This window comes from Bufo bufo, chromosome 4, assembly GCF_905171765.1.
Source record: "Bufo bufo chromosome 4, aBufBuf1.1, whole genome shotgun sequence".
Classification (NCBI taxonomy): Eukaryota; Metazoa; Chordata; class Amphibia; order Anura; family Bufonidae; genus Bufo; species Bufo bufo.
This window is the reverse complement of record NC_053392.1, coordinates 540,123,046-540,148,857: the sequence shown is the minus strand read 5'-3', so window position 1 is coordinate 540,148,857 and position 25,812 is coordinate 540,123,046. Positions and strand designations below refer to the sequence as shown.

General features: G+C 40.7%; 1 protein-coding gene across 1 annotated transcript in view; it reads right to left on the bottom strand.

The window, feature by feature from the left end:
• Nucleotides 1-7,268: 7,268 nt before the first annotated feature.
• The window catches only part of LOC120999088 (serine palmitoyltransferase 3-like), an 86,507-nt gene continuing 67,963 nt past the window's right edge, over nucleotides 7,269-25,812 (bottom strand). Inside the window, exons 7-12 of the mRNA XM_040429960.1 lie at nucleotides 24,220-24,325; nucleotides 23,534-23,753; nucleotides 22,963-23,083; nucleotides 16,147-16,282; nucleotides 14,322-14,451; nucleotides 7,269-9,916 (exon numbers count right to left, since the gene is read on the bottom strand). Coding sequence (XP_040285894.1) covers nucleotides 9,803-9,916; nucleotides 14,322-14,451; nucleotides 16,147-16,282; nucleotides 22,963-23,083; nucleotides 23,534-23,753; nucleotides 24,220-24,325 — 827 coding nt within the window. The 3' untranslated portion in view covers nucleotides 7,269-9,802. The remainder of the gene's footprint in view (nucleotides 9,917-14,321; nucleotides 14,452-16,146; nucleotides 16,283-22,962; nucleotides 23,084-23,533; nucleotides 23,754-24,219; nucleotides 24,326-25,812) is intronic.

Here is a 25,812-nt window from a genome sequence, read left to right as displayed (position 1 = left end):
CAAAAAAATTATGTTTTAGTTTCTCCATAGTCTGAGAGCCATAGCGATTTAATTTTTTGACCGATTGTCTTAGGTTCTCATTTTTTGCGGGATGAGGTGAGGGTTTGATTGGTACTATTTTAGGGGAAAACTATTTTTTTTTCGCTTGGTGTTGCAATTTTTGTGATGTAAGGTGACAAAAAATGGCTTTTTTGGCACTGTTTTTATTAAAAAGGTTTTACAGTGTTCATCTGAGGGGTTAGGTCATGTGATATTTTTATAGAGCTGGTTGTTACAGATGCGACGATACCTAATATGTATACTTTTTTTATTTAGTTCACTTTAACACAATAATAGCATTTTTGATAAAAAAAATAATGATGTTTTAATGTCTCCATGTTTTGAGAGCTATATTTTTTCTTTATTTTTGAGCGATTGTCTTATGTAGGGGCCCATTTTTTGTAGGATGAGGTGACGGTTTTATTGGTACAATTTTGTAGGACATACGCCTTTTTGATCACTTGGAGTTGCACTTTTTATATTAAACATCGACAAAATGGGTTTTTTTACACCTTTTTTTTCCGGACGGGGTGGATCATGTGATATATTTATAGAGCCGGTCGTTAGAGACGCGACAATACCAAATATGTCTATTTTATTTTAAAAAATTCTATTTTTAACATTATTTTAAACTACTTAATTAATTTTTACATGTGAAACCTTTTTTTATTTTACACTTTGCATCCCCATAAGGCCATACAAGACCTCTGGGGGACATTTAACTTCCCTTTTTTTTTTTTTTTCACTATTGATCTCTCCTATAACTTGGACTGACATAGTAGCCCCAGTTACAAGGGAAATACAGCCCCCAGAGAGGCTGTACAGTGCAATACAGAGCTGTACAGCCTCAGTGCAGCGCATAGCGCTTAGCGCTTCCTGATGTGTGTACACAGCGCTTGTTGAGTGCTGTGTATACAGCAATCTAGAAGGCAGGGACACCTGGGTTGCCCTGCTGTCACTTACAGTGGCCCCTCCGCTCTGTTCCAGAACGTCCATTTAGAGATAAACCTTCACCCATAGGACGTTTATATCCTATGGGCGGATGTGAGATGGTTAAAGGACATCTGTAAGCAGTTTTGTACCTATGAAACTGGCTAACCTGTTACATGTGCGTTTGGCAGCTGAAGGCATCTGTGTTGGTCCTATGTTCATATGTGCCCGGATTGCTGACAAAAATAAAGTTTTAATATATGCAAATTAACCTGCTGTCACTTACAGTGGCCCCTCCGCTCTGTTCCAGAACGTCCATTTAGAGATAAACCTTCACCCATAGGACGTTTATATCCTATGGGCGGATGTGAGATGGTTAAAGGACATCTGTAAGCAGTTTTGTACCTATGAAACTGGCTAACCTGTTACATGTGCGTTTGGCAGCTGAAGGCATCTGTGTTGGTCCTATGTTCATATGTGCCCGGATTGCTGACAAAAATAAAGTTTTAATATATGCAAATTAACCTCTAGGAGCAACGTTGGAGTTGCCGTTACACCTAGAGGCTCTGCTCTCTCTGCAACTGTCGCACCCTCCACACTTTGATTGACAGGGCCAGGCAGTGATGACGCTTCCACTGCCTGGTCTTGTCAATCAAAGTGCAGAGGGCGTGACAGTTGCAGAGAAAGCGGAGCCTCTAGGAGTAATGGTAACGCCCCCGTTGCTCCTAGAGGCTAATTTACATATATGAAAACATTGTTTTGTAGCAATGCGGGCACATATGAACATAGGACCAACACTGATGCCTTCAGCTGCCAAGTGCCCATGGAACAGATCAGCCAGTGTTATAGGTACAGAACTGCTGACAGAGGTCCTTTAAACTCTTCAATATAGTTTTCCTATGCTTATGTTTATCTATGGAGAGGACTGTTAGTTTGTTTTTATTTGATTGATGTCTGGACACCATTTGGGGATATTTACTGTTTACACAGTATAGTTTATCTACACATGGCTGGGGGGATACAGAGGACACAGACGATACACCTCCCACAGAGGACAGCTTTTCGTTGCCTCTGGGCAGTCTTGCACACATAAGTGATTACATGCTGCAGAGTCTCCGCAACGACCGCCGAGTTGCCCACATTCTAACTTGTGCTGATTACTGGGTGGCCACGCTGCTGGATCCACGTTACAAGGACAACGTACCGTCCTTAATTCCGTCATTGGAGCGTGATCATAAGATGCGTGAGTACAAGCACACGCTGGTAGACGCGCTGCTGGTGGCATTCCCACCTGACAGCGGGGGCACAGTGGAAGCACAAGGCGAAGGCAGAGGAGGAGGAAGAGGTCGCCAATGCAGCCGGGGCACCACCAGCACCTCAGAAGGCAGGGTTAGCATGGCCGAAATGTGGAAAAGCTTTGTCAGCACGCCACAACAACCAGCACCACCAGCTGATATGGAACGTCTTAGCAGGAGGCAGCATTTCAGCAACATGGTGGAGCAGTATGTGTGCACACACCTACACCTACTGAATGACGGGTCTGCCCCCTTCAACTTCTGGGTCTCTAAATTGGGCACATGGCCTGAGCTTACCCCTTACGCCTTGGAGGTGCTGGCCTGCCCTGCAGCCAGTGTATTGTCTGAACGTGTGTTTAGCACGGCAGGGGGCGTCACAGACAAGCGCAGCCAATGTGGACAAGCTCACGTTCATTAAAATGAACCAGGCAGGGATCCCACAGGACTTGTCCGTACCTTGTGCAGAATAGACATGTATACTAACCTCACCCAGCCATTGTTGTACTCCAGCGCACTTTCTCTTATTTATTTTTTTATATTTCCCAATGTCTTGGGGTCTACCAAAATTTGAACAAAAAAATAAAATAATAAATAAAATAAAATAAAATAAAAAACAAAAACCAGTGTTGGCTACCTTCTCCTCCTCCACCGCCACTTCCACCTACACCGCCACATCCACCGCCTCCTTAACCTCCTATTCCATATGGACCTCCACCTCATACATCAAGATAATTTTTTGTTAATTTTTACATAGTTTTATTTTATTTTAAGTCATTTCACTCATTTGTCTGATACATACATATCCCATATTTTTGGCTTTGATATACCCTTGCTCTACCTAGTGGACAGGTTAATAAATTTCACTAATTTGTCTATTACATTGTCGGGTGAAATTCACCAATTTTTGGCTGTGATATACCCCTGCTCTACCTAGTAGACAGGTTAATAAATTTCACTAATTTTTCTGTTACATAGTTGGGTGACATTCATCAATTTTTGGCGGTGATATACCCCTGCTCTACCTAGTGGACAGGTTAATAAATTTCACAAATTTGTCTGTTACATTGTCGGTTGAAATTCACACATTTTTGGCTGTGATATTCCCCTGCTCTACCTAGTGGACATGGAAATACATTTCACTAATTCATCTGTTACATTCTTGGGTGACATTTTACCATTTTTGCCGTGAATAAACCCCTGCTCTGCATAGGTGACATGGACCTAAATTGCAAAAATTCATCTGTTACATTGTCAGGTGACATTTTACCAATTTTGCCGTATACAAACCCCTGCTCTGCATAGGTGACTGGAACCTTTTTTTTGTAAAATAGTCTGTTAAATTGGTGGGTGACATGAACACAGTATTGCCGTAGATAAACCCCTGCTCTACATATTTGACAGGGCCCGAAATTGTAAAAATAGTCTGTTCCATTGGTGGGTGACATTAACCCATTTTTGCAGATGAAAAACCCTGCTCTGCATAGGTGACAGGGACTTAAATTTCTAAAATTCGTCTTTAATTGGCCCTTTCATTCGATCCTTCTGCTTTAATAACTTGTCCCACATTTCAGCTCGATCACATTCCAGCCATTGACCTCCCTTGGATGTGGTATCCCTCTCTCACGCTCCCTCTCCGGCATGGAACCCTGATTCGCCGCTAACCGTGATCAACATGGTAGGCCCAGAAAAGAACATTGAAAGTTGATAGAGAAGATATCCAATTGGATCGTGGACATCACGGGGACGTGCAACATGGTGGAGCAGTATGTGTGCACACGCCTATACGTACTGACTGATGAGTCTGCCCCCTTCAACTTCTGGGTCTCCAAATTGGGCACATGGCCTGAGCTTGCCCTTAACGCCTTAGAGGTGCTGGCCTGCCCTGCAGCCAGTGTATTGTCTGAACATTTGTTTAGTACGGCTGGAGGGGGTTATAACAGGTTATATTTCCCAATGTTTTGGGGTGTACCCCAATTTAAACAAAAAATAAATAAATAAATAAAAACCAAAAGCCAGTGTTGGCTACCTCCTCCTCCACCGCCGCTTCCACCTACTCCGCAAAATCCACCACCTCCTTAACCTCCTACTCCAAATGGACCTCATCCTCCTAGATCAAGATTTTTTTTTTTTGCGTATTTTATGTTATTTTAAGTCATATCCCTATCCACATTTGTTTGCAGAGCACTTGCCATGCTCTTATAACCACATGTTGATGCCATTTGCAGCCCTCTAGCCCTTTCCATGACTTTTTTAGAGCCATTTTAGTGCTCCAAAGTTCGGGTCCCTATTGACTTCAATGGGGTTGGGGTTCAAGTTCGGGTACCGAACTCGAACTTTTTTGTGAAGTTCAGCCGAACCCGTCGAACCCGAACATCCAGGTGTCCGCTCAACTCTATTAGCTAGTAATCTCTGGATGCATACATAGTAGCAGATTATGAAAGTAAATTTCATTTTGATTTCTTTTATTTAAATTAGCGAATTACCATTACCTCAACTGATCAGTCTTATAAGAGAATCTTGAGGTTTTTTCTTTACACTTTGGAATAAACTGCGGTGCATTCAGTAAGGTATTTGTAATGCTATAAAATAAAATGATCCTCTAGATGGTGCTAAATATCTGCTAAAGAAACCAAACATTAAAAAGTATCATCATTTGTACACGGCTGGTCCCGAGGCGCGCGTCAGCAACGAAGGGACACCACTGACGAGCTGGGAATTGTAAGCAGAATGAATAGCAAGGAGGGGCATGTTGGAATAAATCAAATTTATTACATATATAAAAAATTACCATACATGAATCATAATGTACATATAATTTGGTATCACTATAACTGTGCTAAGTTTATACAGTAAATTTATGGTGTTTGTCTAACTACAGTATGTAAAATATCATTACATTTTTACAATTTTTACTGTGATATAAATAATATGCAATTGTAACTACCATTTGATGAAACTTTTCAAATGTGGTAGAGACCTGTCAGAAATTGATTCTCATCATGCAGACCCCCACCAACCACTACAATGAAGGTGCAGAAGAGCTCATTTGGGGCTGAGCCCCTTTAGCAGTATTTGGCTTCCCTGGGAGGATTACACCCCTACGGGCTCATGCACACCGCCGTAAGTGTTTTGCGGTCTGCAAATAGAGGATCCTCAAAACATGGATCCCGGCCGAGTGCATGCTGCCATTTCTTTTGTAGAAATGGCCCATCCTTGTCCGCAAAATGGACAAGAATAGGACATGTTTTAGCTTTTCTGCAGGGCCACATCTTTTGCGGCCCCGTTGAAATGAATGGGTCTGCGCTCAATCTGCAAAAAATGTGGACCGAAACTATGTCTGCATGAGGCCTAACCCAGCCGTCAAGCAGAGCCGACCACAGCCCAAGGGGCAGAGCACTCAGATCCGTGTTTCATTTCAGTGATCACTGTCACTTCCGATGTGTCACTAGGACATGACAAAAGTTTTATGAAATGGCAGTTCCTTTTGAAATGCACAATGCTACCTAATGAAGAACAGCTTATTAAAAAAAGGGGGGAAGGGGGGGAAAGCACACTGGGGGAGATTTACCAAAACTGGTGCAAAGGAAAACTGGCTTAGCAACCAGTCAGATCCTCCCTTTCATTTTTCAGAGATCCTTTGGAAAATGAAAGGATCAATCGGATTGGCTGTTATGGGCAACTAAGCCAGTTTTCCTTGTCACCTGTATGATAAATCCCTCCATAGTACAGGAGTATAATACAACTATGAAAGCTGACACAGTAAAGCGGATCTGTCGCTCCATACACTGCCCTTTGTTAGGTCAGCATATCGCAGCTGCAGGATGGCAATCCTCGTGGTCAAAGCGGCATAAAAATTTTCGGCCCTTTTGGCTAATAGTAGCATTGAAAGAATATGGCAAACTTAAAGGGGTTATCCAATTTCTCAAAACCCCCCCACATGTGCTGGGCCCCTCACCGGTAATATACTTACCCTGCTCCCCGGACCGCCGCTTCTCCCTGCACATGTATGAAAACATCCGGTGTCAGGGGGGAGCAGCTAATGGCAGGCAGGGACGGGGACGAGCCTCCCTAGCATCGCGGGTAAAGCTAGGGAGGCTCGTCCCTGTCCCCGCCTGCCTTTGGATGCTATTTTCATCTGTGTGCAGGGAGAAGCAGCAGCGGCGGTGCGGGGACCAGGAGCGGCGCCAGGAGCGGGGTAAGTATGGGTGGGGGGGTTTGAGAAATTGGACAACCCCTTTAAAGTCATGAGTCTGGTGTATTCATGTGGCGAGTCCTCCCTGCACCCTCCGGGCCAAACTCAATTCCAAAGTAAAGGCAATAAATATGTAAAATTGCTAAAAATATACTACCTGGTAACAAAATATCAGACAACTTTATTGCACAATGAATGATTACAACAAATAAAATAAAAATAACCTAGCAATGAAAAAAATCCTCATCTATTTACACTATGCCAGGAGCTATACAATGAGGTTATATACTCCAACTATTCTGTAATATTTAAAGATATAGGAAATATCCAGTGCTTTTTTTATAGAAAAATCCATGACTACGGAGTAAATTCTTGTAAAACTGTCATGAGTGCACAATGCTTGTTAAATGAGCTCATGAAATGTTAATTTCAAGTCATTACAATTATTTGCTTGACCTCAATAATAAAAGTAAGATTAATAGTCCTTAAAGGGCATCTGTCAGCAGATTTGTACCTATGACACTGGCTGACCTGTTACATGTGCGCTTGGCAGCTAAAGGCATTTGCGTTGGTCCCATGTTCATATGTGGGTGCAGTGCTGAGAAAAATAATGATGTTTTAATATATGCAAACGAGCCTCTAGGAGCAACGGGGGCGTTGTCGTTACACCTAGAGGCTCTGCTCTCTCTGCAACTGCTGCGTCCTCTGCACTTTAATTGACAGGGCCTGGCAGTAAAAACATCATAATGCTTGGCTTTGACAATCAAAGTGCAGAGGGTGCAGCAGTTGCAGAGAGAGCAGAGCCTCTAGGTTTAATGACAATGCCCCCGTTGCTCCTAGAGGCTCGTTTGCATTTATTAAAACATCATTTTTCTCAGCAATGCGGGCACATATGAAAATAAAAAATAAAAAGAAGAAAAGCAAACAAGCCCGAGATTAAATATAATAGTGCAAAAATATTCTTGCTCCCCTCATCCAACTACATCTTTTGATCCAGTGAAGTAATGTGAAGCCCCTGTACCCTATTGAAAAATCCATAACAGGGCGCCCACCTACCACATGTCATTTACAGTATAATAATGGTGTCCTTTTATTTGGTAGAGGGGCCTTTGGGCAACAGGGTACAGGTTTCCCTGGTACCTTTGACCTCCTTCACCTACTCCGCCAGGCATAGATGGATTATTGCTGCCATAGTAATGTGAAAATGGTGACCCAAAGTGGAACCCTTGAAAATTGTTGAGACCCAAAGGTACTACTGCACCACTGATTTCAATGGTGTGATTTGGGAATTTGTGGGGGTTTTGAACTCATTGAGGCCCATTGGTAGCCTCATCTCACATATCTCTATGACAGGTCAGAAGGGGTGTTCTCCTTTAAAAATACTAGTCTTGTGTGAGAAGGATTACCGAAGATTAGCGTCACATTATAAAAAAAAATATTTAGAAAGTTTTTAGTGCACAGAGTTATGTAAAGCTAAAAATTATAACGTCACGCAGTTATACATCATTCATGACTATTTAATAAATTCTAACTATTTATCATAAGGCACAAACTGAACGTATGCAACGTTTTCAGTGCAAAACAACATAGACCACTCCTTCATGTTCACCGCCATCACTCCTGACTAACCTCATACATGAACATATGCACAAAGCCATTTTCTGCCACTCAAGCATCCAAAACTAGCACAAATACTTAAATGCTAATGATTTTGTACAACGATGTGACACAATGGCTGGCCTGAAGTATCCAGACATAATAAAATGGAATGATCACATTTTCCACATCATTAGGTCTAGAACCAACGTACAATCATTTTAATGGACACGGAAAATGGAGGAAAGAGTTGATTGACAATACACCAGGTAACAGTATTTTCAGTGCTGTCATATAGTATACATTAGGCCTCATGCACACAACCATATTTGTTTTGCAGTTTGAAAACAACGGATCCACAAAATACAGATACCGTCCATGTACCATCCGCATTTTTCTTGTGAATCCATTAATTTCAGTGGGTCAGTGGATCGCATTTTGTGGAACAGAATTGGATATGTTCTGTAATTTATGTAACGGATATACGGATGCAGACAGCAAAAGGATAACATTCATATGCCCATTTGCATCTGTATGTCCATGACATGTTCTATTTTGGTCTGCAAAATGCGATCCGTGGACCAATTGAAGTCAATAAGTCCTCAAAAAATGCAGATGGCACGCGGACAGTATCTGTATTTTGTGGATCCGTGGTTTATGTGCATAAGCCCTTAATATGTTGAAAACTTCTCAGAGGATATCCACCCCTTATCTAAAACAGATACTTCTGTAATGGATCTTCAGTTAGCCTACATTCTGTGCATATTAGCCTCTTATAGAAGACTATATTTCACTGCAATATTAACGATGTTGGTCTGAAGGAGATTTCCCTTGCATATGATGAAGCGTATTTCTGATATAAAGACTGAAAAACTCATTTTTAGCAGTTTTACAGTAGTTGTCTACTTTAGAAAACCATTTTGTCTACCCTATTAGTATCTAGAGAGGTGGACTCCTCATTTATTTCTTTTTGCTAAAGTGGAGAGCAGTTACAAAGAGCATCTCTCATCTCAAGGACATGACCTGATTTAAAAAGTCACTATGTAAATGCTTCATTTTCCTTGTGGTGGCGCTACAGGGAAATTGAAAACTTACCACCAAGTTTCCCACCAGATTACTGTTGGTTACTGGGAATCTAAGCAAGGAAACACTTTGTGATCATCCTATTGTTAACAAACTCTTCGGTTGAGTAGAGATGTCCAATGCTAATTACATTATTAATGACCTTTGTTGTTTTTGGATCTGTATATACAACCAATACAGTATATCCAGACTCCGAACCCTCTTGTTGTTGTTGATTACATTCATATAAGTTATCTTAACACTGTGTTTACCCAGAAGGCATGGAAAATAAGGATCCAATCTGGATGTTGGCACAAACTGTGGATGTGACATTTTCTTATAACATAGATATTACTGTGCAGAAAACTAAGTTTTTAGTATTATAAATAAAGAGGTAGAAATTCACACTTCCTGGCATTCCTTCCATTAGTGTTACACTCACTTTATGATGATGGACTTGTACTTATCTGGATTTGTTACAGTAAAACTAAACTGAACAGAGAAGAATGGACCACGTAGAGATGACTTCTATAAACCATTATAATTTTATCCATTGATAGGTTGCTTTTGGTATTGCTCATGGCTTTGTACTAAGCCATGTAATGTTTCTTTTCTCATCTGACATCAGAAATGTCCACAATGGTGAAGAATGTAAAAAAAAAAAGTCACAAAGATAAAAAAAAACGTTTCAAGCATCGAGTTCAACGTTTGGCTCGTCATAAACCTCTGCTCGGTGTGACTTAGACTGACGGGAGTACTTTAGTCGTAGAAAGTTGCCCATGTCATCCAGAGCATCCAGAACCTGGCAAACAAAAATCTCAAGTTAACATCCAATAGAAAAAAAAGGTAATCTATAAACATTAGATTACCTACGGCAGATTCCATCATTGTCTATGGGGGATCTGCAGATGACCTGAGGCTGGGGCAACATAGAAACTTGTAGAGCCACTTTCCAGTTTTTGGGCTACAGCCACAAAGGAATACTTTGAGTTGTATCCAGGCAAATTAACTCCTGTAAACTACAGCTGTTCTGCCATGGTATGTGAAGGGTCTCATTCCTCTAGATCATGTCTGGATAATTTCTGTTGAAGATGTTCTAATTGAGAAGCCAGGTTGGAGGACTAGCAAAACCTCTAATTGAAAAAGCAAGTTGGATGACTAGCGAAACGTCTTCAAGAGAAAATACTAATCCAGTTTCTGACTTATTACTATGGACTGTTCTACAGCTGAAAAATTAAAACTGAAAAGTCTCTAAGTAGCCATAACCTAGGGAGTATGGGCAACCCTATATGTGACATATCATGTGGTTGTTCAAAGAAGTTTACCAACATCTAATATAGATATAACTTTATTTGGTGTACATGGTTAACGCACACAGGGGTCCTTATTAAGTGCTTGCTTGATGATCAGGTTGACAAATGGTGGGAAAATTATATCAGTACAAATAAAATACCATCTACAGTCTTGTGAAAAAATTAGGACACCCTTTGAAAGCATGTGGTTTTTTGTAACATTTTTAATAAATGGTTATTTCATCTCCGTTTCAACAATACAGAGAGATTAAAGTAATCCGACTAAACAAAGAAAACTGAAGAAAAGTCTTTTCAAGATCTTCTGTAAATGTCATTCTACAAAAATGCCTATTCTAACTGAGGAAAAAGATAGGACACCCTTGCCCCTAATAGCGAGTGTTACCTCCTTTGGCTGAAATAACTGCAGTGAGACGGTTCTTGTAGCCATCTACCAGTCTTCGACATCGGTCTGAGGAAATTTTACCCCACTCCTCAATGCAGAACTTTTTCAGCTGTGAGATGTTTGAGGGGTTTCTTGCACGTACAGCCCTTTTCAAGTCACCCCACAGCATCTCAATGGGATTCAAATCTGGACTTTGACTTGGCCATTCCAGGACTCTCCATTTCTTCTTTTTCAGCCAATCTTTGGTTGATTTACTAGTATGTTTTGGGTCATTGTCATGTTGCATGGTCCAGTTCCGCTTCAGCTTTAATTTTCTAACTGATGGTCTCACATGTTCTTCAAGCACCTTCTGATACACAGTAGAATTCACCGTGGATTCTATGATGGTGAGCTGACCAGGTCCTGCTGCAGCAAAGCAGCCCCAAACCATGACACTTCCACCTCCATGCTTCACAGTTGGTATGAGGTTCTTTTCTTGGAATGCTGTGTTTGGTTTACGCCAAACATGTCCTCTGCTGTTGTGTCCAAATAATTCAATTTTGGACTCATCTGTCCAAAGAACATTATTCCAGAAGTCCTGGTCTTTGTCAACTTTATCGCTGGCAAATGTCAGTCTGGCCTCGATGTTTCTCTTGGAAAGCAAAGGTTTCCTCCTTGCACACCTCCCATGCAAGTTAAACTTGTACAGTCTCTTTCTGATTGTAGAGGCATGTACTTCTACATCAACAGTAGCCAGAGCCTGCTGTAGTTCTCGAGATGACACTTTAGGGTTTTTGGATACCTCTTTTAGCATCTTGCGGTCTGCTCTTGGGGTGAACTTGCTGGGGCGACCAGTCCTGGGCATGTTGGCAGTTGTTTTGAAAGCCCTCCACTTGTAGACTATCTTCCGGACAGTGGAATGGCTGATTTCAAAATCTTTTGAGATCTTTTTAAATCCCTTCCCAGACTCATAGGCTGCTACAATCTTTTTTCTGAAGTCCTCTGACAGCTCTTTTGCTCTCACCATGGTGCTCACTCTCACTTCAACAGTCAGGAGCACACCAAACTAAATGTCTGAGGTTTAAATAGGGCAAGCCTCATTCAACATGCAGAGTAACGATCTACTAATTATGTGCACCTGGTGTGATATACCTGTGTGAGATCTGAGCCAATTTAAGAGGGAATACATGTGAGGGTGTCCTATCTTTTTCCTCAGTTAGAATAGGCATTTTTGTAGAATGACATTTACAGAAGATCTTGAAAAGACTTTTCTTCAGTTTTCTTTGTTTAGTTGGATTACTTTAATCTCTCTGTATTGTTGAAACGGAGATGAAATAACCATTTATTAAAAATGTTACAAAAAACCACATGCTTTCAAAGGGTGTCCTAATTTTTTCACATGACTGTATATTGGATGCTAGCAAGCTTCTTCCTTGAGTGTTTTTGAGTCTGGCGGGAAACTGCATGTAGTAAATGTCTTAGAAGCCTGTGATTCTTGCTTCTCTGTATTGTGGTTGTGTCATTGTCATTCTAGCTGATCACCTTTCATTTTCATTATTACAGTTTTTGCAGGGTCCACTGCAAGTAGAGTAGGGCTAGTTCAATTGTGGAACACGAAACCCATCACAGGCTACGGTTAGGCTGCTTTTACAAGAGGGACAGTTTCATTATGGGAATACAACAATGATCATTGCCCACTATCTCACATTTGGCTGCCATTTTGGAGTGCTGTGGTCTTCGTTTTTCTATTGCCCAGTGTAACCATGCCTTAAAGAGAACCTTTCATTACAATAAAAAATCTAAACTAAGTATGCTGACATGGAGAGCGGCACCCAGGGATCTCCCTGCACTTACTATTATCCCTGGGCGCCGCTCCGCTTCTCCTTCTCCCAGGCTGTAGCGCTGGCCAATCGCAGCGCTCAGCTCTTAGCCTGAGAGTTTTTTTTGGGAGAAGGAGACGCCCAGGAAAACAAGAGCAGGCTCCTCCCAGTTGAGCCGAAAATCTAAAGATATCGGAGACTATACCGGGAGAACGGAGCGGCGCCCAGGGATAATAGTAAGTGCAGGGAGATCCCTGGGCGCCGCTCTCCATGTCAGCATACTTAGTTTAGATTTTTTATTGTAATTAAAATGTCCTCTTTAAGACAGTATATGTCACAAGAGCTTGTTGAACTATTGTAAGGGAAACTGGTGCATTTCAATAGGACCAGGGAGGTCATGGAAGAACCAATGATCTAAACCAATGATGAAAGGCTTTATAAAAAGCTTATTAACAGTGGTGGGCATGCATCATTCATCCATAATATTTTTAATAAATGTGACCAAGGTTGGGACTATACTCTACATTACTGGGAATATCCACCATACAGAGCTAATATTATAACAATTGCATCTGAATGTTCAGTACCCAAGAATAGGGTACTTGCAATTTTTGTCTTTTTGTATAATGTTCTGATGTATTGTATAATCCAGTATAGCTCTGTAATGATCGGTCTGGGTTAACAATCCTGACTCTGCTCTTGAAAGAGGCTAGGAGATTGACGTAGGTCCGCCCCTGCTGAGTCTGTATTACACCAACAGATTATCTGACCAATATCTGTCCAATCAGACCAATAGTTGGTCTGTATAACAAAAGATCTGTGTAATAGGTCATCTCACCAATGATTGGTCAGAAAATCTGTCAGATAATCTGTTGGTGTAATACAGCTCTAAGCCCAAGAGAATAAGTAACTCTAAGATATTTGCAGCAAGAAAGCCATCTCTACTTTACAATACTCCAGAAAGGAATAAAAAAACTAAATGGTACAGAATTTGTATGGCTGAGCACTGGAGTCAATCAATAAAGTATTCACTATTTAAGGCTGATAAAGACTTGCAGTGAGAGGGATATTGCTAATACACCCTTCCACACTTTGACACGGTCCCAGACAGCCGTGTATTAATCCTATACTCCTCAGTCTGGGAATTACAGACAAGTTTGCAAGAACCTTTCTGCCAGCGTTGAATTCTGCAGAGAGACATAGACTTTGGAGAGATAGAGGAAAGGAGTACTACAAACCCTATCTTTGCCTATATCAATACATTGCAATCAGGGAAAATTTGCACTGTGAATTACTTGGAACTGTGCTTTAATATAGTTGGATGTACTACCACTGCCATTCTGCACCTTAAAGAGAGACTTGTCTATTTTCTACAACTGGCCTAGTTTCTGACTCCAGCACCATTCACAGCACCTACATTTTCTGCCTTGCACCAGTACCAAACTCATAATACCAACATCAGAGTGTGCCCTAAGGGAAGAGAAGGTGCCCTGTTTTGTCCCTGCTCAGCCCTAGGGAGCATCGTTATGAGGACTGCCACTGTGATTTATATGAATTCCTGGTCCAGCCAGAGCCACTACCACTCCTATCCTCCGATCCTTCCAGGCTGCGGCAAATTTAAAAAGGATTAGAGTGACAGATACATTAACAACATTGATTGGACAGTTGATTGGAATCAGAGTATATATTACATTTACAGTACATCATACGTACTGTGTCCAGCATCTCCTTTGTGTGTGCTGCCGAAATGCAAAACCTCGCTCTGGCTTCTGTGATAGGAGTTGCTGGAAATCCAACAACAACAACACCAATTTTCCTCTCTAGCATGTGTCTTGAAAAGGCTCTGTGGATTTCAAATCAGAAAAGAAAAACTTAGAGTTCAATTAAAGTCCAATTATTGGAGTCAGAATGTATAAACTAAATATATAAATATAACAAGATATATAAAGCAGATTTCTACTTTCTACAGAATTTCCTCTAAAATAAAAATTGACCCCTTCCCACCCTGTGGTGTACTATTACGTCACTTCATGTACGTAATAGTTAACATGAAGTGACGCAATAGTATGGTGCTGTGATGGCATGGTGTCGGTAGCCTACAGCTGGCACCCTGCTTTCACTGCCAGGATCAGAGATAATTCTGGTAGTTTAACCCCTCAGATACAGAGGTCATTGGCATCTGAGAAGCTCTCTCTGTCCTTTGATTAGTATTGTGAGGTGCTGAGTGGTTGTCTTGGTAGCTGGGTATTCCCCAGGCCCACCTTATTACTGCCTGTGACAAGATCTAACAAATAAAAATTGCTAATTATATATATATTTATTATTAGAAATGAGCGCACCAATTTGTAACGAACAGGATTCTTTACGAACGTTTGTATTGAACTTTTGTCCGGCATGTCCATTCAATGTCTCCTCCATCCAAATACACTGCTCCTACACTAAACTCCAAACAGAACAAGTGCAGATGGCAGGGGCAGTGTATCTGAATGGAGGAGATCTCACATGGAGGTGATTTGCCTGGTCACATGACCCTCCACCAGCAGCCATTTTATGGATAAGACCTCTGTGTGGAAAGCACAAAATACTTTTTGTACCTTATGAAATATAGAAAATGGTGCAGAATTTCAACAAAGCCTATATTACTAAGCGTCATGTAATCATCTTATGTACACATTGGTCAACAATAACCAGAAAGTGGCCAACCCCTTTAAGTTTTTAAAAAATAGCATGCGTGTGTCCTACAATACACAGGGTTGCGGACGATTATATCTTTGGGTGATAACGTGAAATACTAGGCAGACATCTGTGTTGGTGCATCTCCACACAGTTAAAATTTTATTTTTTTGGTTGAAGTTTGGTAAACTAGCATATACATGTCTTACAATACGCAGGGTAGCAGACAATTATATCTCTGAGCGATAACACTAAATACTAGGCCAAAATCCTTGTAGGTGCCTCTATACACAGTAAAAATGTTATTTATTTTTTTGGTTGAAGTTTAGGAAAATAGCTTATTATGTGTCTTACAATACACAGGGTAGTGGACGGTTTACATCTCTAAATGATAACGTGAAAAACTAGGCCGAAATCCATGATGATGCATCTCCAAACACTTCGAGTGTTGTTGTGATGGGGTGTAGGGGAATAATTGCATTGTAGGTTGACAACTTCTGTTTTACACTATTGAATATTTTTTTCTGAATCTACATATTTTAATGCCCAAAAGACTTTTAGACGTTAGGACAAAATCTTTTAGTGGCGCCAATACTGCATTATTTGCAGTCAACTGTCAGTAGCAGTATGTTTGTGGAAAGGGGAGGTCATCGGATTACGCCTCCTCTCATTATGTTCCAAAAAACAGATTTGCAAACAAATTTTGGAACATTTTTGTGTCCACCCTTATGGAAAAGCCTTTGCATTGGCTTTAATAATATATTTGCTATTAACTGACAAAATGTTTGGTAAAAATTGTGGAATTGTTCAATGATGCTGGAAACAGGTTGGGCTATGACAACCTACCATTCGTTATCATACATACCCTACTTTTCCTGGCATGTACAAGAGAACAGGGACGACAGGAGAATCCTCATTGCCATATATTATGAATCCTAATTGATGTAATCTTTGTCTGAAGTATCTGGTCTTCTCGTAGAGCTGCTGTACTCTTTGCAGACCTGTACCATATGAAATACAGTAACTCATGAAGATTTCTGAAACATTGCTTCTGAGTGTTAACTGCATAAAGGGAAATGTCTACTTTCGCATAGCATATACAGTACAGACCAAAAGTTTGGACACACCTTCTCATTCAAAGAGTTTTCTTTATTTTCATGTCTATGAAGGCATCGAAACTATGAATTAACACATGTGGAATTATATACATAACAAACAAGTGTGAAACAACTGAAAATATGCCATATTCTAGGTTCTTCAAAGTAGCCACCTTTTGCTTTGATTACTGCTTTGCACACTCTTGGCATTCTCTTGAGGAGCTTCAAGAGGTAGTCCCCTGAAATGGTCTTCCAACAGTCTTGAAGGAGTTCCCAGAGATGCTTAGCACTTGTTGGCCCTTTTGCCTTCACTCTGCGGTCCAGCTCACCCCAAACCATCTCGATTGGGTTCAGGTCCGGTGACTGTGGAGGCCAGGTCATCTGGCGCAGCACCCCATCACTCTCCTTCATGGTCAAATAGCCCTTACTTTCAAAGTTTTCCCAATTTTTCGGCTGACTGACTGACCTTCATTTCTTAAAGTAATGATGGCCACTCGTTTTTCTTTACTTAGCTGCTTTTTTCTTGCCATAATACAAATTCTAACAGTCTATTCAGTAGGATTATCAGCTGTGTTTCCACCTGACTTCTCCTCAACGCAACTGATGGTCCCAAACCCATTTATAAGGCAAGAAATCCCACTTATTAAACCTGACAGGGCACACCTGTGAAGTGAAAACCATTTCAGGGGACTACCTCTTGAAGCTCATCAAGAGAATGCCAAGAGTGTGCAAAGCAGTAATCAAAGCAAAAGGTGGCTACTTTGAAGAACCTAGAATATGACATATTTTCAGTTGTTTCACACTTGTTTGTTATGTATATAATTCCACATGTGTTAATTCATAGTTTTGATGCCTTCAGTGTGAATCTACAATAGTCATGAAAATAAAGAAAACTCTTTGAATGAGAAGGTGTGTCCAAACTTTTGGTCTGTACTGTATATCTCTATAATGTAAATGTACATAAAATGTTGAATCTGTTTTCTAATACTTTATGGTTTAATTATTATGCTTTACTTTGTATTTACAATCTGTTTATCTGTTTAAACTGATTGAGTTGTTACCAAAAAGAAGTGCACTGTGTAAACTCAGTTATAGGTTTTCCAAGATTTTCATATTGATGGACTATCATCAGGATAAACCATCAATCTGTGATTTGTAGCCATCTGACTTCCGGCACTCCCATCGAACAGCTGTTTGAGGAGGTCGATGCGCTCCAGTGAGCACTGTGACTTCCTTGCAACTTACTAAGCACTGTGCCATCTACTGAATAGCAGCTTTGCTTGGTGTTGCAGTTCAGCCCAAATCACTTGAATGGGACTCAGCTATGACTGATGGACATGATGTCACAGGCCTAGGAAGAGGCAGCAACGCACACTGGAGTGCTGCAGCATCTTCAATCAGCTGATCAACAGGGTGTCGAGATTTGGATCTCCGCCAATCACCTACTGACCACCTATCTTGAGGTCAGTATGAAAATCTTGGAAAACCATTTTGAAGAGGACCTGTAACCTGTCCTGACTTGACTGTTTTACTAACTACTTTCACTTCCTTTGTAATAAGAATTCTGGAACATATTTTTTTTTAATTCTGGAACCATTCCTTTATTATTCCTGCTAGGCATTAAGAATAAAGTGCTAGAAAGTCCAGCTGGGTGTTACCAGTTGGGATGTGTCCCTGCACAGTCTGACACTATGTAACCAGTGCTGCCAGTGTCAAACTATGCAGGGACACATCCCCAGCTGATGACCCTCATCTTGACCTTCATTGCAAACTGCTAACTATTCATTCATAGCTTGAGGCATAAGAATAGGTACTCCAGAATTGTTATTACATGGGGAACGTGAGTAGTAACTAATACAGACCATTCAGGAGAAGTTACAGGTCCTCTTAAAAACTCACTTATCTTGTAGCAAGGCTTCTGACATGTTCAAATGGAAAATCTATCTCTTGGGGACAATCCTGATGCCCTACACATAGTTTGTCAGCAGATCCTAATAAAAACTGTTGTGACTGACTAAACACAAACATGGCCAGCTTTAGACACTAAATTGTAATAATGTATTAGTGCAGGTAGAGCTACATTCACACATTCTAGATTTGGTCAGTCTTTTGCATGAGTTTCAGTAAGCCATGACTAGATTCTAACCAGTTATGCTTATTCTCTTCTTAGCATCCACTACTGGATTCCGTTGTAAAAACGGATTAAATCTGGAATGTGTAAATGAAACCGTAAAAGCTACGGGCACCTTTGGGTATGTTTTTTTTCACGTAAATTCAAATATTTGGGGCTGGAAATAGGGTTGTAATAGGGTTTTAATAAAAATGTTGCACCATTTGATTTCTGTGTCACAATACATAGCAAGCTGCAGAATGCTGGGCATTAGAAAATCTGTCAGCCTGGATGTCTGACGGCTCATCAGGACATCTCATTCTACTATCCTAAATGATAGACTTCATTTGGTCATAACTCGGATTAGAAGACTTTTCAGGAGAGGATATAGTGGTATCCAATGTATTTCACTGTGAATGGAATTCTGCAGCTTGCTATGTACAGGAATGTGCAGATGAATGAAGTTTTACAAAAAAAAAAAAACTCTTACCAGTCCCATTACATGCCATGAGGCACTTTATTATTCTGATTATCTGCTCTGCCACAGGCGGAGACATATATGCTGCATAAAGTGCACTGTGAGAATGAGTTCTTAACCCCTTAAGGACCCAGGACGTACCGGTACGCCCTATTTCCCGAGTCCTTAAGGACCCAGGACGTACCGGTACGTCCTGACTTAAAATCTGTATTCCGGCGCCCCAGGGGTTAATTGGAACGGGATTTCGGCTGAAATCATTCAGCCGGCATCCCGTAACAATGCAGGGGGGGGTCATTTGACCCCCCCGTATCGGCGATCGCAGCAAACCGCAGGTCAATTCAGACCTGCGGTTTGCTGCGCTTTTTGCAGTTTCTGATCGCCGCGGTCCCTGACCGCGGGGATCAGAAACTTTAGAGTGGCTAAAATAAATATTTTTCACCCCCCCCTGCACCCCTGCACGATTTTATGCCGGAGGGTGGTGCGGGGGGGGTGTCGCATGCGGTGGGGGCGTTGCGGGAGGCGGGCGGTGCGGCAGGCGGGATCGCGATCCCCCGCCCGCCTCCCCATGAATGATCGTTGGCTTCTAGTGGTTATACCAGGGTGCCAGCACATTGCTGGCACCCTGGTATAAACGGCAGACATCTGTGAAGATGTCAGCCGTTTAACCCTTTCCATACCGCGGTCCGTACGGACCGCTGTATGGAAAAAGTTAACTGTCATCGGTCATGGAGCTCCCTCCCTCTCCATCGGGGGGCTGCTGTGCCTTTGCAGCCCCCCGATGGAGAGGGAGAGAGCCCCCAGAGAGCCCCCCTCAGCCCCGTGCTTACCCTTCCCCGACTGCGAAGTTCTGAGCAGACGGGGAAGGTTCCCATGGCAACAGGACGCCTGCTCAGGCGTCCTGCTGTCCATGGTGCTGAACAGATCTGTGCTAAAAGCATAGATCTGTTCAGTGTAAGTAAAATACAGTACAGAACAATATATATTGTACTGTACTGTATTATACAGACATCAGACCCACTGGATCTTCAAGAACCAAGTGGGTCTGGGTCACAAAAATGTAAAAAAAAGTGAAAAAAGTTAAGATAAAAAAAAAAACATTTATCACTGAATAAAAATTAAAAAAATAAAATACACTACACATATTAGGTATCGCCGCGTCCGTAACGACCTGATCTATAAAGCGGTCATGTTACTTTCCCCGCACGGTGAACGCCATAAAAATAAAAAAATAAAAACTATGAGAAAATTGAAATTTTGCCCACCTTACTTCCCAAAAAAGGTAATAAAAGTGATCAAAAAAGTTGCATGTGCGCCAAAATAGTACCAATCAAACCGTCATCTCATCCCGCAAAAAATCATACCCTACTCAAGATAATCACCCAAAAACTGAAAAAACTATGGCTCTTAGACTATGGAAACACTAAAACATGATTTTTTTTGTTTCAAAAATGAAATCATTGTGTAAAACTTACATAAATAAAATAAAAAGTATACATATTAGGTATCGCCGCGTCCGTATCGACCGGCTCTATAAAAATATCACATGACCTAACCCCTCAGGTGACCACCGTAAAAAAATAAAAACAAATACGGTGTAAAAAAAAGCCATTTTTTGCCATCTTACGTCACAAAAAGTGTAATAGCGAGCGATCAAAAAGTTATATGCACCCCAAAATAGTGCCAATCAAACCGTCATCTCCTCCCACAAAAAATGAGACCCTACTCAAGATAATCGCCCAAAAACTGAAAAAACTATGGCTCTTAGACTATGGAGACACTAAAACATTTTTTTGGTTTTAAAAATGAAGTTATTGTATAAAACTTACATAAATAAAAAAAATTGTATACATATTAGGTATCGCCGCGTCCGTGACAACCTGCTCTATAAAATTACCACATGATAAAACCTGTCAGATGAATGTTGTAAATAACAAAAAAAAAAAAGTGGCAAAAAAGCTATTTCTTGTTACCTTGCTGCACAAAAAGTGTAATATAGAGCAACGAAAAATCATATGTACCCTAAACGAGTTTCTACTCTAGGGGTGCATCAGGGGGGCTTCAAATGGGACATGGTGTCAAAAAACAGTCCAGCAAAACCTGCCTTCCAAAAACCGTATGGAATTCCTTTCCTTCTGCGCTCTGCCGTGTGCCCGTACAGCGGTTTACAACCACATATGGGGTGTTTCTGTAAACTACAGAATAAGGGCCATAAATATTGAGTTTTGTTTGGCTGTTAACCCTTGCTTTGTAACTGGAAAAAAATATTAAAATGGAAAATCTGCCAAAAATGTGAAATTTTGAAATTGTGTCTCTATTTTCCATTAAATCTTGTGCAACACCTAAAGGGTTAACAAAGTTTGTAAAATCAGTTTTGAATAGCTTGAGGGGTGTAGTTTCTTAGATGGGGTCACTTTTAAGGAATTTCTAATCTAGGGGTGCATCAGGGGGGCTTCAAATGGGACATGGTGTCAAAAAACCAGTCCAGCAAAATCTGGCTTCCAAAAACCAAACCGCGCACCTTTCACTCTACGCCCTACTGTGTGCCCGTACAGTAGTTTACGGCCACATATGGGGTGTTTCTGTAAACGGCAGAGTCAGGGCAATAAAGATACAATCTTGTTTGGCTGTTAACCCTTGCTTTGTTAGTGGAAAAAATGGGTTAAAATTGAAAATTAAGCAAAAAAATGAAATTCTCAAATTTCATCCCCATTTGCCAATAACTCTTGTGCAACACCTAAAGGGTTAACGACATATGTAAAATCAGTTTTGAATACCTTGAGGGGTGTAGTTTCTTAGATGCGGTCACTTTTAGGGAGTTTCTCCTCTAGGGGTGCATCAGGGGGCTTCAAATGGGACATGGTGTCAAAAAACCAGTCCATAAAAATCAGCCTTCCAAAAACCAAACGGCGCACCTTTCACTCTACGCCCCGCTGTGTGGCCGTACAGTAGTTTACGGCCACATATTGGGTGTTTCTGTAAACGGAAGAGTCAGGGCAATAAAGATACAATCTTGTTTGGCTGTTAACCCTTGCTTTGTTAGTGGAAAAAATGGGTTAAAATGAAAAATTTGACAAAAATATGAAATTCTCAAATTTCCTCCCCATTTGCCAATAACTCTTGTGCAACACCTAAAGGGTTAACAATGTATGCAAAATCAGTTTTGAATACCTTGAGGGGTGTAGTTTCTTAGATGGGGTCATTTTTGGGTGGTTTCTATTATGTAAGCCTCGCAAAGTGACTTCAGACCTGAACTGGTCGCTAAAAATTGAGTTTTTGTAAATTTCTGAAAAATTTCAAGATTTGCTTCTAAACTTCTAAGCCTTATAACATCCCCAAAAAATAAAATATCATTCCCAAAACAATTCAAACATGAAGTAGACATATGGGGAATGTAAAGTCATCACAATTTTTTGGGGTATTACTATGTATTACAGAAGTAGAGAAACTGAAACTTTGAAATTTGCTAATTTTTTTCAAATTTTTGGTAAATTAGGTATTTTTTTGTGCAAAAAAAATAATTTTTTTGATTTCATTTTACCAGTGTCATGAAGTACAATATGTGACGAAAAAACAATCTTAGAATGGCCTGGATAAGTCAAAGCGTTTTAAAGTTATGAGCACTTAAAGTGACACTGGTCAGATTTGCAAAAAATGGCCTGGTCCTTAAGGTGAAAATGAGCCCGGTCCTTAAGGGGTTAAGTAATCCAAAAGATGCTGCACTATTTGACTTCTGCAGTTTCTATGTTTCACAGTACATAGCAAGCTGCAGAATGCTGTGCATTAGAAAATCTGTCAGCCTGGATGTCTGACGGCTCATCAGGACATCTCATTCTACTATCCTAAATGATCGACTTCATTTGGTCATAACTCGGATTAGAAGACTGTTCAGGACAGGAGATAGTGGTCTCTGGATTTCACCGTCAATGGAATTCTGCAGCTTGCTACATACAGGAACATGCAGATGAATGAAGTTTTACAAAAAAAAAAAAAACTTACCAGTCCCATTATGTGCCATGATGCACTTCATTATTCTGATTGTCTGCTCTGCCACAGGCGGAGACATAGATGCTGCATAAAGTGCACTGTGAGAATGAGTTCTTAAGTAATCCACAAGATCCTATAGACCGAAAAACAAATGTTTACAGATACAATTTTAATGTAGCAGGTTAATCAAAGGTTGACTATACAACAAGGGTTTATGTACCACTCATGTGGCTTCTATGGGGTTCCTGGAGAGAGGGTGCTGAAAACCTCTGCGGAAATTCCATCTACATATTCTGCACAATGTTAGAGCGCAAGGGCATGAGAAGGATCATGGAAGAGAAATAGGGACAAAAAGCAACCTATCCCCCTGTTCAAGGTGGCTAGGGCTATATTGGCGTTAACCAGCACAGGAAGTGAGACTATTATATTCTTTACAAATAATGTACCCATTTTAAGTGGAACATATAGACAATAAACACTGGGATTTCTACAATACAGTGTCAACGTGTCAAGAAAAAAAGGATTTTAATATATAGATATTATATATAGATATTCCATATGGCTGAGGTTTAAAAAAAAATACCCTTTTTCCAGCAATATATCCTCCCATGGCTCCAAAGCTTTTGGTAAATGTTCCCATCATCACTTCAATGTCTGCGGGGTTCACTCCAAAGTATTCCACCACACCTCGTCCTGAAGGCCCCACTGCTCCAATACTGTGTGCTTCATCCAAGTACAGATAAGCTTTGTACTTCTTCTTTAACGCTATTATTTCTGGAAGACGGACAATTGACCCTTCCATGCTGGAAAATGCAAAAGAGAGAGAGAAAGACTGGTAAAATCTATGTTTTGGATCCTACCAAAAGTGCTTATTATGTAAGAAACGAAATAAGTCTTAAAATCAGACATCGAACTTGCAAAATTTTTGCTGTTCCGCTACATGAAATCAGGGTCCTTCAATGGGGTTGTCTGCATGTTGTCCGTAGTCAACAACTGGTGGCAAGGTTCTTTAGTAATTCATCAAAAACTGTTTATATTTATTTTAGAATGACCCCAGAGGTTGTTCCACAATCAACATTTATGACAGCCATGGAATGGTTGATAAATATATGATCAGTTGGGGTCCGACTACTGGGACCCTAATTGAGCACAAGAGTGGGAGTCCACTGTGTGAATGGAGTAGAGATGTTCATGTATGACCTCTGCTCCAATCAGCTTTGTGTGACTGACTGAGATAACTAAGAGCTGTAAAAAAAGTTAGCGTCATACCTGTAAATTCCTTCAACAAGGATTAGGATTTTCTTCCAGGCTCTGTGAGTGCGTGGCTGTCCATTGACCACAGCATCCCGCAATAATTTCTCTAGGTTCTTCATATCTAAGTGAAAAGATAGGGTATATGAATGCAATTTGTCTCAAAGACACTTTTCTGCTTAGCTACTGGATCTGCTGGACAGAAAAGTCCTGCATGGTCCACACAGAAGTTGCCATTGAATTTTTATTATGATATAGGTTTTTCATATGATGAATAGTCATATAATATAAATATAAAAGACAGCAAAGCATGAACCGCTAACATCTTAGAAGAATATGGTCAAGCTGATTAGGTCATTTGACAAACTCTGAAGAGTAGTGATTATGTGATCAAGCGATATATCATTAGATAATACTAACAAGCAGAAAGGGTGATGGTACTGTAGTTAGTGGAGAGATATTGGAGAAGCACACCATATGTAGGGTGTGGTGCAATCAAAAAGGGTTCTACAACCCAATTCAAGTTTGATATAAATTCAGTGCTCACACAAATGTGGATTCAAATTATATCTTTTTTAATCTTTGATGAGATATTTGTACATAATTTCCATTGTCTCAGCAAAAAATGAAAAGAAAGGGAGGACATTCATGATTTCAAAAATCGTTTCTCAACATGATAATGATGACGACGTTTCAGTCGTGGTGACCTTTTTTCAAGTCTCATCAGTGCGTATGCATGTAGAGGGGATAGCCGGGGATTGCCGTCTCGGCACTGAATTTATATTGGTACTGTACTTAGTAATACACCCACACGCAGGACCAGATTAGAGATGTATATATCTCTGACACAGTTCTTCAGAGAAAGTATTAGATTTTTATTAAAGGTTTAAAGTGCCCACCTGACATGGCTCCACTGAGGACAATTCTACTCAGAATGTCTCTGAAATTTAAGTCTGAGCCAAAAAGGTTTGTGTATATTAATGACGCATTTAGGGGGAGATTTATCAAAACTGGTACAAAGGAAAACTTTCTTATTGCCCATAGCAAACCAATCAGATTCCACCTTTCATTTTCCAAAGGAGCTCTGAAAAATAAAAGGTAGAATCTGATTGGTTGCTATGGGCAAACAAGTCGGTTTTCCATTATTTATTTATTTTACTTACTTATATCGCGCTGCTACACTGCTCAAAAAAATAAAGGGAACACTTTGACAACACAATGTAACTCCAAGTCAATCACACTTCTGTGAAATCAAACTGTCCACTTAGGAAGCAACACTGAGTGACAATCAATTTCACATGCTATTGTGCAAATGGGATAGACAACAGGTGGAAATTATAGGCAATTAGCAAGACACCCCCAATAAAGGAGTGGTTCTGCAGGTGGTGACCACAGATCACTTCTCAGTTCCTATGCTTCCTGGCTGATGTTTTGGTCACTTTTGAATGCTGGCGGTGCTTTCACTCTAGTGGTAGCATGAGACGGAGTCTACAACCCACACAAGTGGCTCAGGTAGTGCAGCTTATCCAGGATGGCACATCAATGCGAGCTGTGGCAAGAAGGTTTGCTGTGTCTGTCAGCGTAGTGTCCAGAGCATGGAGGCGCTACCAG